The sequence below is a fragment of the Gigantopelta aegis genome, chromosome 14 (genome assembly GCF_016097555.1).
Source record: "Gigantopelta aegis isolate Gae_Host chromosome 14, Gae_host_genome, whole genome shotgun sequence".
NCBI classification, from domain to species: domain Eukaryota; kingdom Metazoa; phylum Mollusca; class Gastropoda; order Neomphalida; family Peltospiridae; genus Gigantopelta; species Gigantopelta aegis.
The window spans coordinates 26,466,811-26,490,331 of NC_054712.1; the positions used below are offsets into that span (position 1 = coordinate 26,466,811).

The 23,521-nt window shown below is 36.4% G+C and overlaps 1 protein-coding gene across 2 annotated transcripts in view; it reads right to left on the minus strand.

The window, feature by feature from the left end:
• Positions 1-23,521, minus strand: part of LOC121388099 (probable phospholipid-transporting ATPase IIB) — a 46,064-nt gene that overhangs the window by 22,284 nt on the left and 259 nt on the right. The window contains exons 1-11 of one of the 2 annotated variants that reach the window (XM_041519315.1): positions 14,902-14,990; positions 13,256-13,435; positions 11,899-12,049; positions 10,640-10,753; positions 7,353-7,520; positions 6,408-6,554; positions 5,852-5,932; positions 3,232-3,378; positions 2,276-2,365; positions 1,529-1,599; positions 313-478 (exon numbers count right to left, since the gene is read on the minus strand). In XM_041519315.1, the coding sequence (XP_041375249.1) occupies positions 313-478; positions 1,529-1,599; positions 2,276-2,365; positions 3,232-3,378; positions 5,852-5,932; positions 6,408-6,554; positions 7,353-7,520; positions 10,640-10,753; positions 11,899-12,049; positions 13,256-13,377 (1,257 nt within the window). In that variant the 5' untranslated portion in view covers positions 13,378-13,435; positions 14,902-14,990. Of the gene's footprint in view, positions 1-312; positions 479-1,528; positions 1,600-2,275; positions 2,366-3,231; positions 3,379-5,851; positions 5,933-6,407; positions 6,555-7,352; positions 7,521-10,639; positions 10,754-11,898; positions 12,050-13,255; positions 13,436-14,901; positions 14,991-23,521 lie in introns of those variants that run through there. The other variant, XM_041519314.1, reaches the window with a different exon arrangement.

The window sequence follows — 23,521 nt, forward strand, 5'->3', positions numbered from 1 at the left end:
AAAATTCTGGTCAGAAAACCACTGTTATCAGGAATAATGGACATAAATACTGGACAGCTGGCCACAAATGCCCATAAGTAAATGCAACTTTTTCGATTTTTTGCCTAATTTTAATCACCATTAGCCGATCTAAAAATAATAAAAATTACAAAACAGACACGAAAATAATACTGACCGATTCATATATGAACTTTATTTCATGTATTTATAAAACATGAGTAAAAATTATAAACTTGTACCCACTCTACATGGTTTTTGTTACAAATTAATCCAGTAGCCTAAAGGTTAAGAAACACAAGGGAATTTTTTTACCATTTCGTTCTGTGTCAAGGTTCCTGTTTTGTCCGACAGTAGATAAGTGAGTCGCCCCAGCTCCTCAGGGATTGTGGTGTTACGGACCACCGTGTCGGGTATCAGTTTGTCTCGCTGGATCATCCACGAGTAGGCAGCTTTACCCATGTCCAGATTCACTCTTAGACTGGAAGTAAACAATGACAGTGATCAAATCAACTGGGTTAGTATTTATAGCATATTAAACTCGCTTCCGTTTCCGGTTTTTTTTTATCACTGGATAAAAATTGTTGCTGTCAGTTTAAGGGTTAATTTTTTAATGTTTATTTTGTGTTTGTTGCAATAGTTTTATTTAACAACGCACTCAACACATTTTATTTACAGTTATATGGCGTCAGAGGTGTTATATGGTTAAGGACCACACAGATATAGAGAGAAGAAACACGCTGTCGCCACTTCATGGGCTACTCTTTTCGATTAGCAGCAAATGATCTTTTAAATGCACCATTCCACAGACAGGATAGTGCATACCACGGCCGATGTTACACTAGTTGTGGAGCATTGGCTGGAACAAGAAATAGCCTAATGAGGCCACCGACAGGGATCGATCTTAAACCGACCACGCATCAAGCGAACGTTTTTACCACTGGGCTACGTCCCACCACCAGCCGCAACAAATTGATAAGTTGAAGCCCTGTGAGAGCCTTGTTGTTAGTGGCTTTTGTAAATTATTCAAACACTGTAATATACTCGCTCAACCCATACTGTCTAGAACACCAAGTCCTAATCATGTATACTCAGAAAATAGGCCTAGTGCTAATAAAATGTTTAGAGTCTGAACTAAAGACTCTAATATATTAGTCTGAGACATTAACATCATGGCAATGCCATACAAATTCCATGCATGGACGTTATTTGAGACCGACTCTGGACCGTTATATAAGCATGGGCCCTGATTGTAGAAAGCTCTTACCTAATAGGTATGATATAAGAAAACAGGAGAATGAAGCGGAACAAATATCTGTATATAAGCATGGGCCCTGATTGTAGAAAGCTCTTACCTAATAGGTATGATATAAGAAAACAGGAGAATGAAGCGGAACAAATATCTGTATATAAGCATGGGCCCTGATTGTAGAAAGCTCTTACCTAATAGGTATGATATAAGAAAACAGGAGAATGAAGCGGAACAAATATCTGTATATAAGCATGGGCCCTGATTGTAGAAAGCTCTTACCTAATAGGTATGATATAAGAAAACAGGAGAATGAAGCGGAACAAATATCTGTACCACGGTCCACCAAATCCCTGCAAACAGAACAAATTCATCCAGCAGTTATTCAGGATTTAGGCTGAAGTCCATAGAATATTAGCAATATGGCGAATTTGCTAAGATAATCTGTCCCTAAAGTCAAGTTTCATTTAGCAAACATTAAAAATGGTGGTACATCTATAAACAACAGACGATTAACTAATTAGATTTCTGGCGAATTAGCAATGAAATATATACCCCAAATTCAACTTTAATTTGCATTTGATGATTTGGCAAACGAAAGCTTAAACCCAGAGTTATCATAATAACAATAAATGTACATAACAATTTAATAGCAGGTAAATGTATCTACAATAACTGATATGATGGTTTTTCTGTGTTTTGTTGTTGACAGTTGAGAATAAGTGGTGAGTAACTATAACTGATAGCAGTAATAACCAGTCTGGTTGAAATAAAATATTAGTAGCTTTCTGCCTTGGTTTCTTTCAGTAGATAACATGAGCCAATGCCACTTTGTATCCAGGTGACTTTAAAAGTGTCAATAGTCATTCTGAAAGTGTTAAGTATATTATTACTATCAGTGTTATGCCTATAGTGATTGGTTAAATAACAGGTAATCTTGGCCTGCAACAAAACTGGTCTTTTGAGGATCTATTAACAATGAGGCTGGAATGCCAGTAAGATGTTGTTTTAATTAGATTAGAGATTTACCTTGAGTATCATCATTACGATGGACAGAACTAGCACAGCAAAGAACAGCAGCTTAGTTAGAGTGTTGATCTCAAGATCCAACAGTCCCGTCTGCAAAATACACAAAATACTTTCAATACACATAGATGTCACGATCAACATTCATGCAATAAAAAAATACAGTTCTTTAACAATAAAAAACAGAATGTTTTTGTTTTTCAGACAGTCACATAAGACAAATATATCAGGGACTTTTGAAAAAAGATCTAAAATTATTGCAGGGTCTTACACAGTAAATGGTTCGACAAATCTCTTGATCTGGGCTAGTGAAAATTATCTATTGTATTTAATTTACTATAATACATAGGGCACTAGCCAAAGTTTCTGTGAGAGCATTGCAAATGTATGTAGTTACACACATGTAAGACTGAGACGAATAAATGGCTACTGCAGACATTTAAAAAAAAGATTACTTGATAAATAATGAACAACCAAAACAATTAATCCAATTTTTCAACAACAAAACATTTATGTGAGAAAACAAACTGAACACGTGAAAACTTAATGGTAGAGTTAAATGGAAAAGTTGACATTGTCGCCGAAAACAAACAAATATAAAAAGGAAAGCAAAAGGAAAGAAAATGTTTTATTTAACAATGCACTCCACACATTTTATTTACGGTTATATGGCATCGGACATATGGTTAAGGACCACACATATTGAGAGAGGAAACCCGCTGTCGCCACTTCATGGACTACTCTTTTCGATTAGCAGCAAGGGATCTTTTATATGTACCATCCCACAGACAGGATAGCACATACCATGGCCTTTGATATACCAGTCATGGTGCACTGGCTAGAATGAGAAATAGCCCAATGGGCCCACCGACGGGGATCAATCCTAGACTGACTGTGCATCAAGCGAGCGCTTTACCACTGGGCTACATCCCGCCCCTAAAATATAAAACAAGTCTTACTTTGCTCTGTGGCTGTGATGTATTCATAACAATGCGAGTTTCGGCTCCAGTGTATATAACAACACCAAGCGCAGTGCCAGACGCCACCACAGTGCTGGCCCACAGCGTGTTCTCAATGCCCAGGGGATCTTCACAAGTATTGTCAGTCTAGAAAGTAAACATACACGGCTTATTTGAAAACAAATATTTCTTTAACAACACATATTTTAAACTACAATGGTTACAAGAATTATAGGATATTAAGCAAGCTTCCATTTCGTAGTGAAGGAAGGAAATGTTTTATTTAACGACACTTTCAACACATTTTATTTACAGTTATATGCATCAGATATATGGTTAAAGGAACAGTCAACTCACACAAGAGCCTTATGTGTTGGAAAGATGCATATACCCAGACCATCAACACATACTGACACTTTAACAAATGAAAAACGTGTAATTTTAGAGTTAATAAAAAAACGTGATTATTCCTACAAACTGGGGGCAGCGATTTTGTTTCGTTTTTGTGGCATCCAGTGCTATAGCTTGGGGTGGAGTGACGTCAGCTCCGACCAACTCCTGTATGCACAGTGTAAACAAACACACTAATTTACAAAAAGGCACTTCGCTTTCATCGGCCTGACTTGTAAAACAACATAAATAATTTTATATTATAATAAACTATTTAACTAAATATATTTCAATTTGCATCAATAGAACGAAATGGAGTTATAGTATTTTTCTCTCTTAAAAATCCAAAGGAAAAATGCATATTATTTGGCCTATTGGTAGAGTATGTTGGAGCAAAAACGACCACTCATGATACCCATGTGATAATTTTCTTTTCTTTGAGACTACGTAATTGGTAAATTTTGTGATTTTAGATGGGAAAGTCTACTTAATCAAGGGTTTTACAGAATTTTACAGTAATAAAGCAGGATGGCTGATAATGTCCATTACGATTGTAGGGGTGTCTGCACGGTTATCGCAATACCCTGTGGACCTTAAGAAAAGAGGCAAGTATTTTTAGTGTGTCTAGACACATTGACTGGGGACCGTCCAAATATACACCTGCCAATCAGGAACCACGGGTACAGGCCACAGAAAGAAAAGACAAATTAACCGAGAAATTATTTCAGTAAGTGGGTTAATTTATGGACAAAACATAATACAGATATTTTGACACTTTGACAATGATGGTTTATTTTGTATTGAAAAATAATATATACTTAATGCTGGCTTACTGGGATGGATATTATTACAGAACATTGTGATGCATCCGTAAAAATCAGGTACGTTTTGTTTCTTCAGTTCTAAAACTAATTCCTGACATGACACGTTAAGTATTACGTAACCACTGGCTTGCCAGAGGGCGTATTCACTGGGATGGTACAAAGTGGCTGCACCCGTTATATATAATAGGCATCACATTTCACCATTTTATTAATTAACTATATGATTATACTTATTGATATTAAGCAATAATGTGCATTATATATCGTTGAATATGTATATCAGTCCAAAAGCCTTGCGCGAGCATCCCTTTAAGGACCACACAGATATTGAGAGAGGAAACCTGCTGCCGCCACTTCATGGGCTACTCTTTTTCAATAAGCAGCAAGGGATCTTTTATATGCACCATCCCACAGACAGGATAGTACATACCACAGCCTTTGTTATACCAGTTGTAGAGCACTGGCTGGAACAAGAAATAGCCCAATGGGTCCACCGACGTGGATCAATCCTAGACCGACCGCGCATCAAGTGAATGCTTTACCACTGGGCTACGTCCGACCCCCCATTTTGTAGTGAATGACAATGAAAATTATTTGACTGGGGTCATAAACATGATACCAAATGGTAGCAAGTTTAGTATCCTACTGTTGGCTTATCCCAAACTACATATGTGAGGGTAATAAAATATTCTTTACACCAAGTCTAAGATGTCAAATAATAGTTGCTAATTAATATTCAAATGATCAGCAACTATTGCTAATTAAAATTTTGAAAATGAAAATATTCCCTATTTGGTGTCTATCTAATAGTTATTTTGACACTTGGACTAAATAATGAAAGAGTAAAAGTAAAACAAACTTCAATCACTTTGGTTACTTCTGTAAGAATATTACCTTTCCCATACACAGGAAAGCACATACCATGACCATAGATATATCGGTCACTGGTAGACAAGTCCACACCAATTTCTTGAGTTCATGACCCATGGCACCTCAGATGAGCACTCTACAGCTGAGCTACATCTTGCTCAAAAGGTAATAATAATAATAACCAATTGAAGGTAAACTTATTTTCATCCAGAACTGTTGTGATTTGTTTACCATTTATTCTGGTCTTTTCAGAATTCTATAATTTTGTTCAAGTACAAATGGTCTTCACACAATAAATGTTTTTTAAATCCCACTGCCCCTTTATATTATCTCATTTCTTGCCGATCTGGCAGCTAGTCCTATCTTTCTACTGGTTTCACTGTCCACCTATGCATCCTGGTCCTTGTCTCTCCAACCACGACAGGTTTTAACACAATTAACACAATTCATCGTACACAGTGTATTACTGAATAACTGGAAAATTATGAAGAACGTCATATAATCTGACTGAATATAAATGTATAATTTTAGCATACCCTTGAAAATGTTCCAACGAAGCTGTGGATATCTTTCTGAGGTTTCTCTGCATATACTGTGGCATAGATGTCCAAGAGATCCTGAAGAAAAATAAAGCCATCTTTAAAATTTATTTGCCAATCAAACCTGAACACCTGTTGTTATATTTACAAATTATGAACTAAACAGAGAAATAAGCTGCAGGTGTAACTGGAAATTTGATTTGAAATGACACGATAGATAAGACTGAAGTGGTTTTGGCATAATAGTAATGATCAAAGATGTTACTTATACAAACCATTTCAAAATAAATTATCATTAAAGTTCACAAATGAATTACAGAACATTCATGTATTCACCAAATTTAGTTTCAATTAGGATTTGGCGAATGACAGCTTAAACCATGGTGCAATCCAATTAAAGTGCTATTTTGCTAAATGAAGGATACCATGACCATTTTCTCTTTTCATAAATACGTAACCTGACCTCTTCCTAACTTCAATCGCCCCTGTAATTCTAATGGACTGGTCAGAAAATCCAAACAGCCAATCACTGTAGAACGTAGCTGTAATTTACCACATTAGACGGAAGCCTCTGTGTGTTTTGAACAGCCAGCCTCAACTTCCAGTCTGTTTCACCATCAAGTTGGTCCGTCCGAATAAAACAAGACCCGTCCTTCTCAGTCGTACGCAGGAAAACCATGTCAGCCGGCACTCGCTGGTTCTAAATGATAATCAAACATTATTAACTCAGGTACATTTTAAAAACTATGTTGGCCGACATTCTCAGATTCTAAATTATAATCAAGCATTATTAACCTAGGTACAACAGTTTTAAAACCACACTGGTTACCAATCACCAATTTTAAATTATTATAAAATATTATTATCCTAAACAAAATCTTAAAATCTTAGGTAACCAAATGTAGGTTCATGTAAGTTTTACCTAGGCAACAAATTAGAGAAAACAAGTTTTCTTTTTTAAGAATAATTATCCTGACCTCAACAGTTAATTGGATGAGGTCAGGTTAAGCAGAACAGAAATGTTCAATTACATGAATTACATTTGTCATGGTTTCCATCAAGAATTTGTTTGCGGGTATGTGGTTCACAAAAGACACAAAGTTTTATCCTGGGGCGTCCAAGGGGTATAATTACTAGTAAATGAATGACTGAAGACTTTGTGTCCTAGGATCTTTGAAAAGCAAAGAGGAATTTCTAAAGAAAATGTGTTACTGTAAACAGTGATTCTGCAAAATGCAGACTTACCTTTCCCACAATAAATCAATGACACATAAGTTGGTAAGGCACTTATAGTCCATCCCATCCTCCTACAATAATGTTTTTTGTAAATAATTCAAGTTTGGTTTGACATAAGAAGAAAAGTAAAAGTGTTTTGGAAATAACAAAAAAGCTTAGTTTGACACACAATAGTCAATATATGTTCCGTGCTGGGGTGTTATTAAACATTCATTTATTTATTAGTTAACCATTTGCCTAGTACTTCTGTTTCGAGTATTACCTTCTCGACTACAATTAAATCGCCCACTCTGATCGCTGAGCTTGGTATGCTGGTTATTCCGTCACGTGACAGTTTCTTGTACTTCTGAGAATTTGCCTCTTTGTCGCGGCTGTATCTTCTGTAATCATCCAGTGCTTCACGGCACATTGTCACAAATATCACAAAACCCTGGAAATAGTCAACAACAGACAATGAGATGACATCCAGTAAAATCATCTCAACAAGAATTCAGTGTAATCTTTCTTTCTTTCTTTTTAACTTATTTTCGTGCTTATATTCAATTAAGGTTCAAACACGCTGTCCTGGGCATACACCGTAGTTATCTGAGCTGTCTGTCCAGGACAGAGAGTTAGTGGTTAGTGAGAGAGAAGAGGACGTAGTGGTCTTACACCTACCCATTGAGACATTAAGACTCACTCTGGGTGGGAGTCGGTACCGGTCTGCGAACCCTGTACCTAATAGCCTTATGTCCGATGTCTTAACCATGATGCCACCATTCAGTGTAATCGAATGTCTCACCTAGCATCACTGATTTGATGTCACTATTAACTGCACATATAGATGTTCAACTCAATGCATGTTTGATTAATAATTAATTTAAATTATGTTTTAATTAATTTTTTAAAAGAAATCTGTCTTGTTAACTTCAAGTGAATTTTAGTTAGGTTAAAGTTAAAGTTTATTTATACTAGAGCACACTGATTTTTTAATGATCGGCTATTGGATGTTAAACATTTGATAATTATGACATACAGTCTTAGAGAGAAACCCCATTGCATTTTTCCATTAGTAGCAAGGGATCTTTTTTATGCATCATCCAACAGATAGGACAGCACATACCACAGCCTTTGATATACAAGTCCTGTGCACTGGTTGGAATGAGAAATAGCCCAATGGACTCACTGATGTGAACTATCGGCTTTTTTACAATAAAGGGCACATTCATTTCCACATGGGTCCAAAAATAAAGTTTAATTGTGGTACTCAAAAGTCCAAAAAAAAATTCAGCAAATATCACTGATAAAAATGTTATGACTCTTTTTCATCTGCCAACAAAGGGTGGTTACAGACACTACACAGGTACCTCAACACTATGACAAAATATAAAAAAAAACTACAAAAGCACAAACTAAATCAATGTTTATTTTCTTATTTAACATATTCCAACAAATTAACAGTGTAATAGTTGTAATAGATTTTTGCCATATATTTACCATTATGGTTTGCCATATCCATAAAATATTTCACACTTTAAGTCTGTTTGTATTAACAGTTCATGATAGATCTAACTAAATTTTATTTCAATAAAAGTATGCCAATTTCACTATTGGAAAATGTACCAGTGGGAATTATAATTTCAAGTTTATGCTTATGACAGTAGCTTCTTTGTTTTTCACCTTAAGGAAGGAAGAAGAAAGGAAATGTTTTATTTAACGATGCAATAAAATGTTCACCTTAAGGTTACAGACACTACAATCTTATATATAACAAGACATAAATGCACCTCATCTAACTAATATTGTGGTATTTATTTACCAGGATATCTTAAAATTATAACCAGTTCCAACTATTTGTAATTGGGTTATTTTAAAGGCACAAAATTAATGTACTGATTTACACTCAACTTAGACAGGCAAAGAAAATAGTAGTCAGTAACCTGGGTTTTAGATATAAAATCAAAATGTAAACATACTGTAAACTGTTAGAAAAGTAATAATATGCATTCTTTAGCATAAAAAGTTTTTGAAACAGTCAAGGCAATAAATGAAAACCTTGTTAACACCAAGTAAATGGTAAACCTTGTTGAAACCAACGGTACCATATTTTCCCATGTATTTTGCACACTGGTGTATAATGTACACCCCGAACTTTGAACATTTATTCCAAGAAAAAAAACATGAACCACAATATAATGCGCACTGTTTTTTTAAACCACAAAATTGACAGTGAATGCAAGATGTACCGTTCCCCCCCCCCCCCCCCCCCTGTCATCAAAATTAATGAAAAGCGAAAGCAGCGGTATATTCAAGAAACAAAACTTAAGTTAGGTACTTGCGTACATAGACCTACATGTCACATTAAACAAAGGCTAGTACTTGCATACTTACATGTCACAGACTCACACATGCATAAATCAAAACAAAATTATATACACATACACAGTAAATGATTAAAAAATAAATGAAAATTAATGGTATTTATTTTTAATCATTAGCTGCAAATTGTCGCCAGATGTGACATATGAAAATGTCTGTAACCAATCTACTGAACATATTTATTTTCAAAATATTAACATTTCAGATGTCAGTAGTAAGTTTGCTACTTGTAGAATGTTTCAGTGTAATTTAATTTGTTTCCTATATATGACTTGTTTGTAAAAGTAAATTTTAGAAAAGATTTGACTAAAAAAACAATTCTTCAAATTTTACCTTAAACTCTTACAAGAATTTGTTTTAACAAAATAGTAATTTGCAAAAATATATCATATTCATACGAAATTTATATCTTAGTGGTATTATTGTTGACTAAAAGTCACTTAGTTGTGGGCAAATTACATTTTACCACAAAGTCTCTACATTAATTGTTTGGTTACGGACACTACAGAGAATCCTTACTGAATGTAAGTTACCCCTAGTAGTGTGTTATTAGTAGAATTCTATCTTCAATGTTATATCTTGTTGTAAACTTAATTGTTTATGCAAGTTAAAATTAGCTAAACACTCAACACAATTTTGAAATATTTTTAGCACGAGGAATATCTTGCTAGTCATAATTTGTTATTTTCAGGGGTGTATGTTGGATGAAAATAACAATGACAAATTCAGTTATATTGTTTATGTTTGTGCTTATTTTAACATGTGGTAGCCTTACAAAATAAAATACAAGAACATTTAAGTACATATTTTGGTATTTTGTATAAAGTATCTAAATTTATAATGATGCTTTTTGTTAGGTTACGGACACTACAGTGACGGTTTTACTGTAGTGTCCATAACCTTTCAAAAAGCATAATACAAAGTGGCATTAGCTCATGTTATCTACTGAAAGAAACCAAGGCAGAAAGCTACTAATATTTTATTTCAACCAGACTGGTTATTACTGCTATCAGTTATAGTTACTCACCACTTATTCTCAACTGTCAACAACAAAACACAGAAAAACCATCATATCAGGTAACCAATTGGTGTATTGTGTGATTTTAAAGTTGCATAACTGATATGCGTACAGAACAATAGTGCACGTGAAATGTTTTGTGCCCTGAGATTGGTATGATCTACATTTCTCACCAGAGGTCCCCAGTAGGTGTACAGATAGCCAATCTTGATAGCAGGAATGAACTGTGAACACGCCATCACGAGGAAGTACAGGTTGAGGAAGAACCGGAATTGTTCAAATAAAACCTGACAACAGAAAGAAACAGAGATTTAAATAAGTAAACTAACAACTCACATTCAATATTTGTGGAACTTAACAAGTGAATTTATGGCTTAATGAATCTGTGAGATAATGGACAGTGGATAGTTGTGCAGGTGGTAGAGTGGGCAGCCAATATGGTGTTTTGGGATGGGTAGTTTTTATATGGATCAATGATTGAATTTTCGGACAATATCTCAACAAAAACATTGTCTATCACCAGAAAAGAGAAACAAACACAGAGACTGAAATATGTACACTGGCAATTCGTATTCAATATTTGTGAAACTTAATAAGAGTGAGTTTTATGGCTTCATGAATGGGTGAGTCAGTGGGCAGTTGTGCAGGTGGCCAAGTGAGCAGGTGGCCAAGTGAGCAGGTGGCCAAATGAGCAGGTGGCCAAGTGTGTAGGGCCCCGTTCCACGAAGCGATATTAGCACTAAGTTTACCGTAAGTGCTTCAAGTAGTTATGCATTTAAGGCGATCTTAGGGCTAAGATTGCTTTGTGGAATGGGCCCAGGTGGTCAAACGAGCAGGTGGTCAAGTGAGCAGGTGGCCAAGTTTGCAGGTGGCCAAGTGTGCAGGTGGTCAAGTGCGCAGGTGGTCAAGTGTGCAGGTGGCCAAGTGTGCAGGTGGCCAAGTGTGTAGGGCCCGTTCCACGAAGCAATATTAGCACTAAGTTTACCGTAAGTGCATCAAGTAGTTATGCATTTAAGGCGATCTTAGGGCTAAGATTGCTTTGTGGAATGGGCCCAGGTGGTCAAGTGAGCAGGTGGCCAAGTGTGCATGTGGTCAAGTGAGCATGTGGCCAAGTGTGCAGGTGGTCAAGTGTGCAGGTGGTCAAGTGAGCAGGTGGCCAAGTGTGCAGGTGGCCAAGTGAGCAGGTGGCCAAGTGAGCATGTGGCCAAGTGTGCAGGTGGTCAAGTGTGCAGGTGGCCAAGTGTGCAGGTGGTCAAGTGAGAAGGTGGCCAATGAGCAGGTGGTAGCATAGGTTAACAAAACCATTGTCTAGCAAATACTACACTAAAAGGTGTACTGAAATATCCTAAAAATAAAAGATAATGTAAATGTCAAACAAATATCAATTGTTGAGTACAAACAATAAATATTTAAGCATTTACAACATAAATACCTTGGGTATAAAAGTGAAGAAGCTGTATTTCTGGTTGCGGACAACATTTGGAGGATGCTTAATTTGTGGTCCTGATGCGAGTCCTAAGTAAACCGTGCGCTCTTGAAATTCCTTCTTTCGACAACATCTTTGGAACAACCTTCCCCAACAACTGAAACAAATTTATTTACAATTATGATGATGATGATAGTTCTAATGATGTTTCAATAATCGATAATAATCGACACATTAATGTATATACGCTGAAGTCTGTGTTCATTCTCATGTGTACATAAAAGAAATCAGATGTTCAATCTAGTAATTAAAAGTTAAAGTTTGTTTTGTCTAACAAAACCACTTGAACACATCAATTTATTAATCATTGTTTATTGGATGAGAAACATTTGGTAATTCTGACATTTGGAGAGGAAACCTGATACATTGTTCAATTAGTAGCAAGTGATCTTTGATAAACACCATTCCACAGACAGGATAGCACATACCACAGTCTTTGATATCCCAGTCATGGTGCACTGACTGGAACGAGAAATAGCCCAGGGATCAATCCAACACCAACGACGCATCAGTGAGTGCTTTACCACTGAGCTATGTCCCACCACTAGTAATTAAATGTAAAATTAACAATTTGTACAGTCTCTCATTTTCAGTGGAACTGATAAAGATGTGTGTGTGATTTGTTTAATGACACCACTAGAGCACATGCCTTTATTATTCATCGGCTATTGGATGTCAAACATTTATAATTTTGACATATTGTCTTAGAGAGGAAACCCGCTATATTTTTCCATTAGTAGCAAGGAATATTTTATATAAACCATTCCAGAGAGGATAACACATATCACAGCCTTTGATATACCAGTTGTGGTGTACTGGCTGGAATGAGATGTAGCCCAATGGGCCCACAGACAGGGATCAATCCTAGACCGACTGCGCATCAAGCGAGCACTTTTACCACTGGGCTATATTACACTCACTGACAAAGATGCAAGATAGTTCTATTAATTCAAATCCTTTTTAAGTAATTATAATTCAAACCTATTATATAATCAAAAGCTGCAAACTCATCATAACCGATGAATGATGATAAACTTTTAACCAGTACCGAGTACTAGATAGTGCTATCTGTACTATCATATATTGTACAAATTAATTATCCACAGCCAATAAGAACTGCAGAGAAATTCCTGACTTATACCATCACACATGGCATAATATTCATACCCAACTACCAGTTAATATATTACATATTGATCACAGTTCTGCTTGTGTAACTGATATTTTTATACATTGTAGTAGGCAAAAAGAGTTACTTTACAAGAAACAGAAAATCTATTAATTATTATGCATCCCAGCTTACCTTGCACAGACACTGATCCATCCACCTGCCAGGAAGTGGGCAACATTTCGAGCAGAAAATCGCCTCTGTTTCCGTGCTGTCATGAGCAGGTCACTCTCATCAAGTTCGAAGTGTTCCCCCATCAGTGGAATTTCATCAATACAAGAATCATCCTCATCATCGTCGTCCGTGGAAGATAACCTGGAGAACATTAACAAGAGAAAACCCTGAATTTACACATCTCAGCGCTGTAGATCTCACTTTCAGGCGTTTTGTCTCTTCTGAAGACACAAAGGTCTTTTAGTGCAAATTTTTTTAATAATAGCTGGTAAATATACAGAACTTCACATACATTGTTTTCACTTCCTATTTATTGCACTAGTTTATTTTCCGCAAGAATATATACGAGACCGTGTAGTGGTCGAGTGGTATGTTCTTGCTACAAAATAAACGAGCACAATAGGATGTGAAACAACATATGTGAATTTCTGTATTTATTACATACCTTCTTTTAGTGTTTACAAAAATTATTTTGAATTTAACGTCATAACTACAATTTCTTAAATCTATTAATCAATCCTCCTTTTATGGATTTTCTTAACATTAAGAATCATACTTTGCAGTAATCTTGTGTAATGTTTCAAATACGATGTGACATAATTTATAAATAAGACGTCAGTAAAAATAAAAAGGGAATTTATCACACAGTTCGCAAACATGTTTATCACTATAGTAAGACTGAATAGGTATGTAATCAAGAGTTGTACATATTCAGAAATTATCTTTTAATCTAATTACAGTTTTTGAAGTGAAATGTTTTGAGGTTAGCATGTTTGTCGGCTTTTTAACAATAAATGATTCAGTATGTTATGCTATCCTACAATGAAATATTGTAGCCAACATATCACTGTTTCGTTTGTGTAGGTGCACTTTGACAAATTTTAAACAGTAGTTATCTTACTGTTATCCATTTAAAAATTACAAACATATACAGTAGATCCTGAAATTAACACATCCCTAAATTAATGACAATGGGTAGACTAAAATGTGACATGAAATTAATGTGAATAGCCTCCCTATGAAATATTACTAAGTACTTTCCTAATAACACACGTCTGTGTACTTTATAGTTGAATCGGAGTTACAGGTGTCTTCAATGAGATCAACTCACTAACATGTCAGTGTACATGTCAATTAACATGTTTAGTTCCTAAAGTTTTTAGTGAGATCAACTCAAAGCATATTTTTTCAACAATGATTTACCTAACGTGTATGGTTACCTAAATCTGTCTAAATATTAGCATACATGTACATTACAACATATCTTCCTAAGATATGCTGACAAACTTGCAGCAAATGTGAACAGTAAAAACAAAGAAATGGTCGACCTCAGGATTAGCATGCTAAAACCCATTTATGCACGATGAATTGTGTCAGTTTTTGCTGGAATATTAGACAATTAGTCTGTCTTGCCTATGATGAATTGTGCTCCAGTTATTTTATAAAAGTATTAGAATTTTAATCTTTGTTTGTTTTAATAGCAGGTGACACATAGCTTGATGGACTATTGCTGGACAAAACACATTATGTGAACAAAACACTGATCAACAAGTCAACATGTCAAACAGATACAGGACTAAATGTGTACATAAAGTGATTTAACTTACTGTCGACAAACCTTCAGTGTTGAGATGTGGATATCATTAACATCGACATGCCCCACTTGGCAGCTGATACCAGCACTCCAACACACACATTCAGGTACACGACTATATATCCTTTTATTGAATTAAACATGCCACAGCTGGCTATAGCCTATTCATGACATTTACATGTATGTAATTCAGACGTAAACCATTTGCAAAGAATAATTAACAATAATTTGAGACTGATGTCTCAACAATGGGGGGCCCTGACTGGGCTACCTCCACTTCAATAAAAAGTTAGAAATTTGTTTTTAACGACACCACATAAGGGCATGACATAGCCCAGTGCTCAACTGATGCGTGGCCAGTTTAGGATTGATCATCGTTGGTGGCCTATTGGGTTATTTCTCATTCTAGAGAGTGCACCATGACTGTAAAATCAGAGGTCATGGTATGTGCTATTCTGTCTGTGGGATGGTGCATATATTGACATTCAACAGCCGATGATTAATAAATCAATGTGCCATAGTGGTATTGTTAAACAAAAGAATGACACCACATAATGGAACACATTGATTAATCACTGATGGATAATTATATTTCTGACATGATCATAGTCTTCACAAGAAATATGCTACATATTTCCATTAGCAGCAAGAGATCTTTTATATGAATTCCCTATATGCAGAACAGCAAATACCAAGGCCTTTGATACCAGTTGTGGAGTATTGGTTGTCACAGGAAATATCCCAGCTGGATCACCAAAGGGGTTTGATACTACAGTACAAGCAACTCAAGTGAGTGCTCTATCTAATGAGCTATATACATCCCCCACCTTTTCAACACACACACTGTCCTGTAAGTTAATTATCATTATATTATTATCTATATTAACATGGATCACTAAATAAATATAATCACAATCTGTCCTGGACACACAGCCCAGATCGCTGTTAAAGGTATGTGTCCAGAACAGCATGCTTGAACTTTTAACTTAAAATAAGAAAGAAAATTGATTAAAAGGAAAAACAAACATGGAACAAACATAACTTTATTACTGGAACCTTATTTGTTAACAGTAGGGCCCAAATGGGGTAGATGGTTACTTACTCTACAACATATATATATATATAGAGAGAGAGAGAAGATTGATGACAAGTGTTTTTTAATGTGCAAAACAGCAACCCAATCTAGGTTAATCTATATTTGTCGAGGCTCTCCCGAGACAAATACCTAGATACCTTGATAAACACTTCTAAAATAACATTTTAATTTGACATTTTTGTAATTTACTGTTCTTAAGTCACCTCCATCAGTAATATGATGCAAATCACGATTTCTCAGTCCAGCCAGTGCACGACTGGTATATCAAAGGCTGTGGTATGTGCTATCCTTTCTGTGAGAGGAAGGAAATGTTTTATTTAATGACGCACTCCACACATTATTTTACGGTTATGGAAAATGGAAGGAAAATGGTTTATTTAATGATGCACTCAACACATTTTATTTACGGTTATATGGTGTCGGACATATAGTTAAGGACCACAAAGATATTGAGGGAGGAAACCCGTTGTCGCCACTTCATGGGCTACTCTTTTCGATTAGCAGCAAGAGATCTTTTATATGTACCATCCTATAGACAGGGTAGTACATACCACAGCCTTTGATATGCCAGTCGTGGTGCACTGGCTGGAATGAGAAATAGCCCAGTGGGTCCACCGATGGGGATCGATCCCAGACCATCCGTGCATTGAGCGAGCACTTTCACCACTGGGCTACATCCCGCCCCTTTCTGTAAGAGGGTCAATAGCATCAAATTATTGACATCCAATAGCCGATGATTAATAAATCATTGTGCTCTAGTGGTGTCATTAAACAAAACAAACTGTTAACAAATCACAATCAGCACAAATTTATTTTAATGTAGTTGGATGTCACGCAGTTTGATGACATGCACTTTAATTAAGTCATATCACAGTTTGATGACATGCACTTTAACTAAATCATATCACAGTTTGATGACATGCACTTTAACTAAATCATATTGCAGTTTGATGACATGCACTTTAACTAAATCATATCAAAATGTCATATGTTACTTTTATTTTGTGGGCTATATTTCATGCCTATTGCAGAAAGAGAGAGAGAGAGAGAGAGAGAGAGAGAGAGTACCCTTTTAACATGCCCCTATACCACTGGTCTGGTCCGGGACAGAATCCTATTTCCAAGAAATAAATTTTAATGAGTGCAAAGTTTAACTACCACAGTGATACAGTGTACATGTACTTTGAACGGTATGCAAAAAAACAACATAATATTTACTTTTTAAATTTGTATTTCTCACTTTTCTCCAGCACTGACTTCCCAATCTAGAACACACACACATGCTATGGACTAAACAATGCTGAAGCACTGAGAGCAGAACTTCAACAGGTTTCTCTCCAGGTGTAAATTCATAGCTGTTTTAAACATGACATGCTATGGACTGAACAATGCTGAAGCACTGAGAGCAGAACTTCAACAGGTTTCTCTCTAGGTGTAAATTCATAGCTGTTTTAAACATGACATGCTATGGACTGAACAATGCTGAAGCACCGAGAGCAGAACTTCAACATGTTTCTGTCTAGGTGTAAGCTACGACAGTGGGTTTTCTCTCTCAATATCTGTGTGGTCCGTAACCATATATTTGATACCATATAACCGTAAATAACATGTGCTGTGTCATTAAATAAATATACAGAACTTCACATACATGTACGTTGTTTTCACTTCCTATTTATTGCACACGTTTATTTTGCACAAGAATATATACCACAAGACTGCGTAGCGGTCAAGTGGTATGTTCTTTCGCAAAATAAACAAGTGCTAGGAAGTGAAAACAACATATGTGAAGTTCTGTATTTATTACATACCTTCTTTTATGTTTTATAAAAATAGTTTTTAATTTAACGTTATAACACCACTTTGTTAAATCTATTATCAAAACTCCTTTCATGGATTTACTTAACGCTAAGAATCATACTCTGTGGCAGCCTTGTGTAACATTTCAAATATGATGTGACGTCATTTGTAAATCATATTTGATGTCAGTAAATAATAGGTGCTAACTGCAGTAAAAAGAAAAAGGAAATTCCCCATTTAAAAGTTCCAGTCCATATTGCAAATATGTGCGATACAAAATAAATTTATCACACGGTTTCAAAATGTCTTTATCACTATAGTAAGATGGAATACATGTGTAGGTATGTAATAAAACATTTTCCTTTCTTCCTCCATCTGTAAATTCAGAGTTTTTAAAATGACATGCACGTTGGATCAATTATGATAGCAATGATATTCAGGAATAGTAAAAACTATGAGTGTTAATGACAGTTTTTAATAATGGTGTTCATTGCTGGTGTTTTTCCACTCATGAAGTTAGTAAATTAACAGATTTGTGAATAATTATTATTAAGGACCCATATTCACTTTGTTGCAGCTCTAGTGCATACACTGCCTTGTACAAAACTAGAATGTGTGTAAAGTTTAAACAATTATACATATATACTAGACAAAGATGGAAAATCCCAAAATTGGTGCATTTGCAACTTATCAAATCACTGTCAGATATAAAGCAAAATTACTGAAAAATGCTGTTTTGTAGCCAGTTTGACCATTTATTTTGTATAGTAAAGTAATATATACTTATTTCTTGCCTACTGGGATGGATATTATAATACAGAACATTGTGACACATGCCTGTTTCATCATTTCATAAAAATCAACAGACTGTTACGGAGTAAGACCTGATGTGACTCGTTAAGTATTTTTACGTAACTAGCTGCTCATCAGAGGATGGACCAAAATAGCTGCACCCATTAATTAATTATTAATTAATACAATGTATACCAATATGGGCAAAAACACCAACATTGTTAATTTTTGACAAGAGAAATTTTGAAAAATGTACTTCTCAGAAATTATTCAAAATTATGTTCATTTAGTTGTGTATGCATTGAAGGTAATTTATCAAATATTGTGAGATACCAAGTATACACCAACAAAAATTATGGTTATTTTAGTGAAGGGGCATTTTTAAAGAGCAAAATATGTTACTTTTAATAAAATGTCCATTGTTTGGTAATGTATGATAACAGTTTCGGTTTTCCCCAATATATACTCTTCAAAAAAAGAAACGCAAAAGGGTACAAATGGGTTATAACTCCGATTTTATGTTTCCTACCGGTTCATGCTTTGTGAATATAAGGTCATTGCATGTCCCAAACACATTCCCACGGTTACATTCGATAAAACGCAGCTACTGTACAATAAAGTTCCAAAATGTGAATATTCGCAAAAACGCAGCCACGTGCAAACCATGTCACCACTGCACGTGCGTTCTCTGCACGTGCAACATGAACACCGACAGTATAAAAGTGCAGGGTGTTCGCTTGCCTGGCCTCTGTATCTGGCCGACAGTTGACAATCCAGGACATGCCACGTCTCAGTGAACCGCAGAGAAACAATGCCATCGGCCGACTACACGCAGGCGAATCCAGAACGGCCGTTGCCAGGGCATTCCATGTGTCCCCAAGCACCATCTCCAGACTGTGGGACCGTTACCAGCAACATGGATCAACACGTGACCTCCCTAGATCCGGTCGACCACGGGTCACTACCCCCGAGCAGGACCGCTACATCCGGGTACGCCACCTTCGGGACTACTGCCACCTCCACAGCCGCAGCAAAAACCAGGTTTGCGCAGGATATCCGACCAGATTACGGAAATCGCCTACGTGAGGTAGGAATTCGTGCCAGACGTCCAGTTCGAGGTGTCATCTTAGCACCACAACACCGTCGACCCCGACTGCAGTGGTGCCAGATTCATCGACAATGGCCTCAACTGCGATGGAGACAGGTGTGGTTCAGTGACGAGTCCCGATTTCTGCTCCGACGTCATGATGGAAGATGTCGCGTGTATAGGCGTCGTGGTGAACGTTATGCGGCAAACTGCGTGCAGGAAGTGGACAGATTCGGCGGGGGTAGTGTCATGGTGTGGGCAGCCATCTCACACACTGGCAGAACTGACCTGGTCCACGTGCAGGGCAACCTGAATGCACAGGGCTACATTGACCAGATTCTCCGGCCACACATCGTTCCAGTTATGGCCAACGCCAACGCAGTGTTCCAACATGACAACGCCAGGCCTCACACAGCACGTCTCACAACGGCTTTCCTACAGAACAATTAATGTCCTTCCTTGGCCATCGATATCACCGGATTTGAACCCAATTGAGCATCTATGGGACGAGTTGGACCGACGCCTCCGACAGCGACAACCACAGCCCCAGACCCTGCCCGAGCTGGCAGCAGCCTTGCAGGCCGAGTGGGCCACTATCCCCCGGGACGTCATCCGTACTCTGGTTGCTTCAACTGGCAGGCGGTGCCAGGCAGTTGTCAACACACGCGGAGGCCACACCCGCTATTGACTCCAGATGACCTTGACATTGGTGGTGTGTCCTATCACTTACTCACAATGGACTAGAGTGAATTGTGAACAATCCTGCAACATTTGGTAATTATCGGACTCACCATTCAATAATTAAATCAATTCTCCAAATGTTACGACAATGTGGTTTTGCGTTTCTTCTTTTGAAGAGTATATTTAGCAAGAATATATTTTAATCACATTTGGTGTGTTTACATTGGGATATTTGAAACATGTTGAATATATAACGTTATTATTCAAAGTTGTTTGTGTTTCGTTTTTCGGGGGGTGGGGGGAGGTTTCAGGTTTATACTTTCAACTCTTTCATATTTATAGAAAACCAAAGGACACCGATTTATATTAGCACAATGCATCCCACTAAAGCTAAATCCCACCCTGCTTATTGTGTAAGAAGCCAAACAATGATGTTTGAAATTTTCAGTTTCAGTATCAATATTTTGGGAGTGATTTACCTCGGTATCGGTACAGTATTCAGTATTGATACAATACCGATATCGAGCAGTATTTTCGGTATACTTGGCATTAAGGAAGGAAATGTTTTATTTAATGACACACTCAACACATTTTATTTACAGTTATATGGCATAGGACATATGGTCAAGGACCACACAGATATTGAAAGAGAAAACCAGCTGTCGCCACTTCATGGGCTACTCTTTTTCAATTAGCAGCAAGGGATCTTTTATATGCACCATCCCACAGACAGGATAGTACATACCATGGCCTTTGTAACACCAGTTGTGGAGCACTGGCTGGAACAAGAAATAGCCCAATGAGTCCACTGACAGGGATCGATACCAAACCGACCGTGCATCGAGTGGGCACTTTACCACTGGGCTACGTCCCGCCCACTTGGCATTAAATGCATGCTCGAGTTTAAGTCTCACCAGGTAATTTCATCTAAATAAAATTAAATTCCCCATCTCTCTTCTTTTCAGCTATTTTGTGTTTGTCAGTTATATTGTCAGGGTTTCTGCCAGAGAATAAAACGAGTATGGCACCATACCTAACTTTTATTTTTTTAAAGTTAATTTTTTCACAAAATTAATTACTGTATAACCCTAACCCTAAACTTAACCCATTTTCATTCTGGGGGATGCGCCCTATACCCCCTGTTGACTGTGGTTGCACTGAATTCTAAAGCGCCATACCCAAACATTTCTTTCTGGCAGAAACACTGATTGTTAGTACTAACAACTCTAAATGGCATAAAACATTTTTCAATACCGAAATTTTGGTATTTTGATATTTGCTTGGTACAGTAAATTGATACTGACATGATACCGATACCGAATGCAGAGTTTCTGCCAGAGGGTAAAATGGCAGGGTTCATACAGGTTTGAGAAAATAAAATTCAAGGACTTTCAAGGACTTTTTCAAGTACGTAAATTCATTTTTCAAGGACACAAAAACATGTTTTAAATAAATTTACCTAGTAATAAAAAGTAGACTGTCATTGCACATATAATTATACACTGCTTCAAGTGTTCACTGACACTCCTTCATGGTCTGCTGGATGGAGTCCTTAACCCCTTCGAACTTGGCTTGTTTTTCCTTAATAGCGTTTCTAAATAAGTTAAACTTGACAATAAATTCCCTGTTGTTCAATCTTTCAGCTTGAGTGGCCACATCATCACACGAGGCTTCAAGAGCCTGAACATCATCACACAATCGTTTCTTTTCCCTGGTCAATTCTTCCAAGTGCTTACATTTCACAAAGTTTCTATCACTGTTCTTTTGTTGTTTGTTCTCCCTTTTCAAATGCACTTCGAGCACCTGTGCGAACCCTGAAATGGGTATGGCGCCATATGCAAACATTTTTTTGTTTTTTTGTTTTTTCAAGTTAACATTTTGACAAAAGTAATTAAACTTATCATTACTGTATGATTTTCTTAACCCTAACCCTAAACTTAACCTATGTTCTTTCTGGGAGAGCGAAATAATGCACCAAATGGACACACAAACCAAAAATGAATAACCTATCACACTCACAAAATATTGATATAATATACCATTGACGTCCCAAACTGCGTTCACCTAACGACAAAAACACAAATACGATATTTACGGAAATGTTTTTGACATTTTTCTGCTACGATACGTGAAACAAAATAGATTGTAATCAATTAATGTAAAAAATCAACAATTTGGATGTAAAAAAAAATCCATTCTAGTAAACAAAAGTGAAACGCCCTCCGGTAAACAGGAAAGAGTGCAACGTTTCTAACTGTGTTCAGGCGCATGCGTTTGCAAAAAGTATGGTAACGCTCATGTGCTGTTAAGTCATTTTCCATTTTTAAAGCCACTAAATGAAAAAATATATGTTTCTTAACTATGCACAGTTGACGAATACTTAGATAAATATTTTTTTTAAAGGAAAAATTCAATTTGTCAAGCATTCTGGTCCAGTCCACGTTTTACACATGAATAACACTTGATGTCAATACTGATAGGCATTACGTTTATACCAGTTTGTAAAATATAATTTTTTTAATGAATTGATTCTTAATTAACACAATTTATACATTCAAAATTATTTACAACTGTTATGAATGGATTATGAATACTATTCACTACAATAGAGGCACAAAAATGTAGCATACCTTTTGCAGATCGAATATAATAATTGAAAACAAATTCTAACAACTGGGGTCTTAAAAATAGTAAAAATTAAATGCTTTGGCCTTGTTGATATGGCACATGTGAGGACACGTGACACGCACCGAATGTTAATTCATCTTTCTCCATTTTAAGTCAATTTCTACGAATCAGGTGGACCCGATATCGGTAATTTTAAGGAATAAACAAAAACGACATAGTAAAATTAATGGTTTTAGGGGTTTGTAAAGTTTTGTATTTAGATACTTACTTTTCTGAACTTTATTATTTATGAAAATGTTCGTGAACTGTGAAGAAAAACCTCATAAATGAACAACATGCCAATGAACCGTGCACGAGAAAACAAAGTGAACGGAATTGGAAGCATAACGCAGTTAGGGACGTTGAGATATACCTTAAGAAAAGTATTGCCTTAATGTGCCCCATATACTATGCGAACAGTATACAGGCCAGCTCTAGTAAAAAATACTGGACAACTTGTTACTTTGTTTTTTATGTCAAGATAAATTGAAACAATTTTGACACCACACAAAT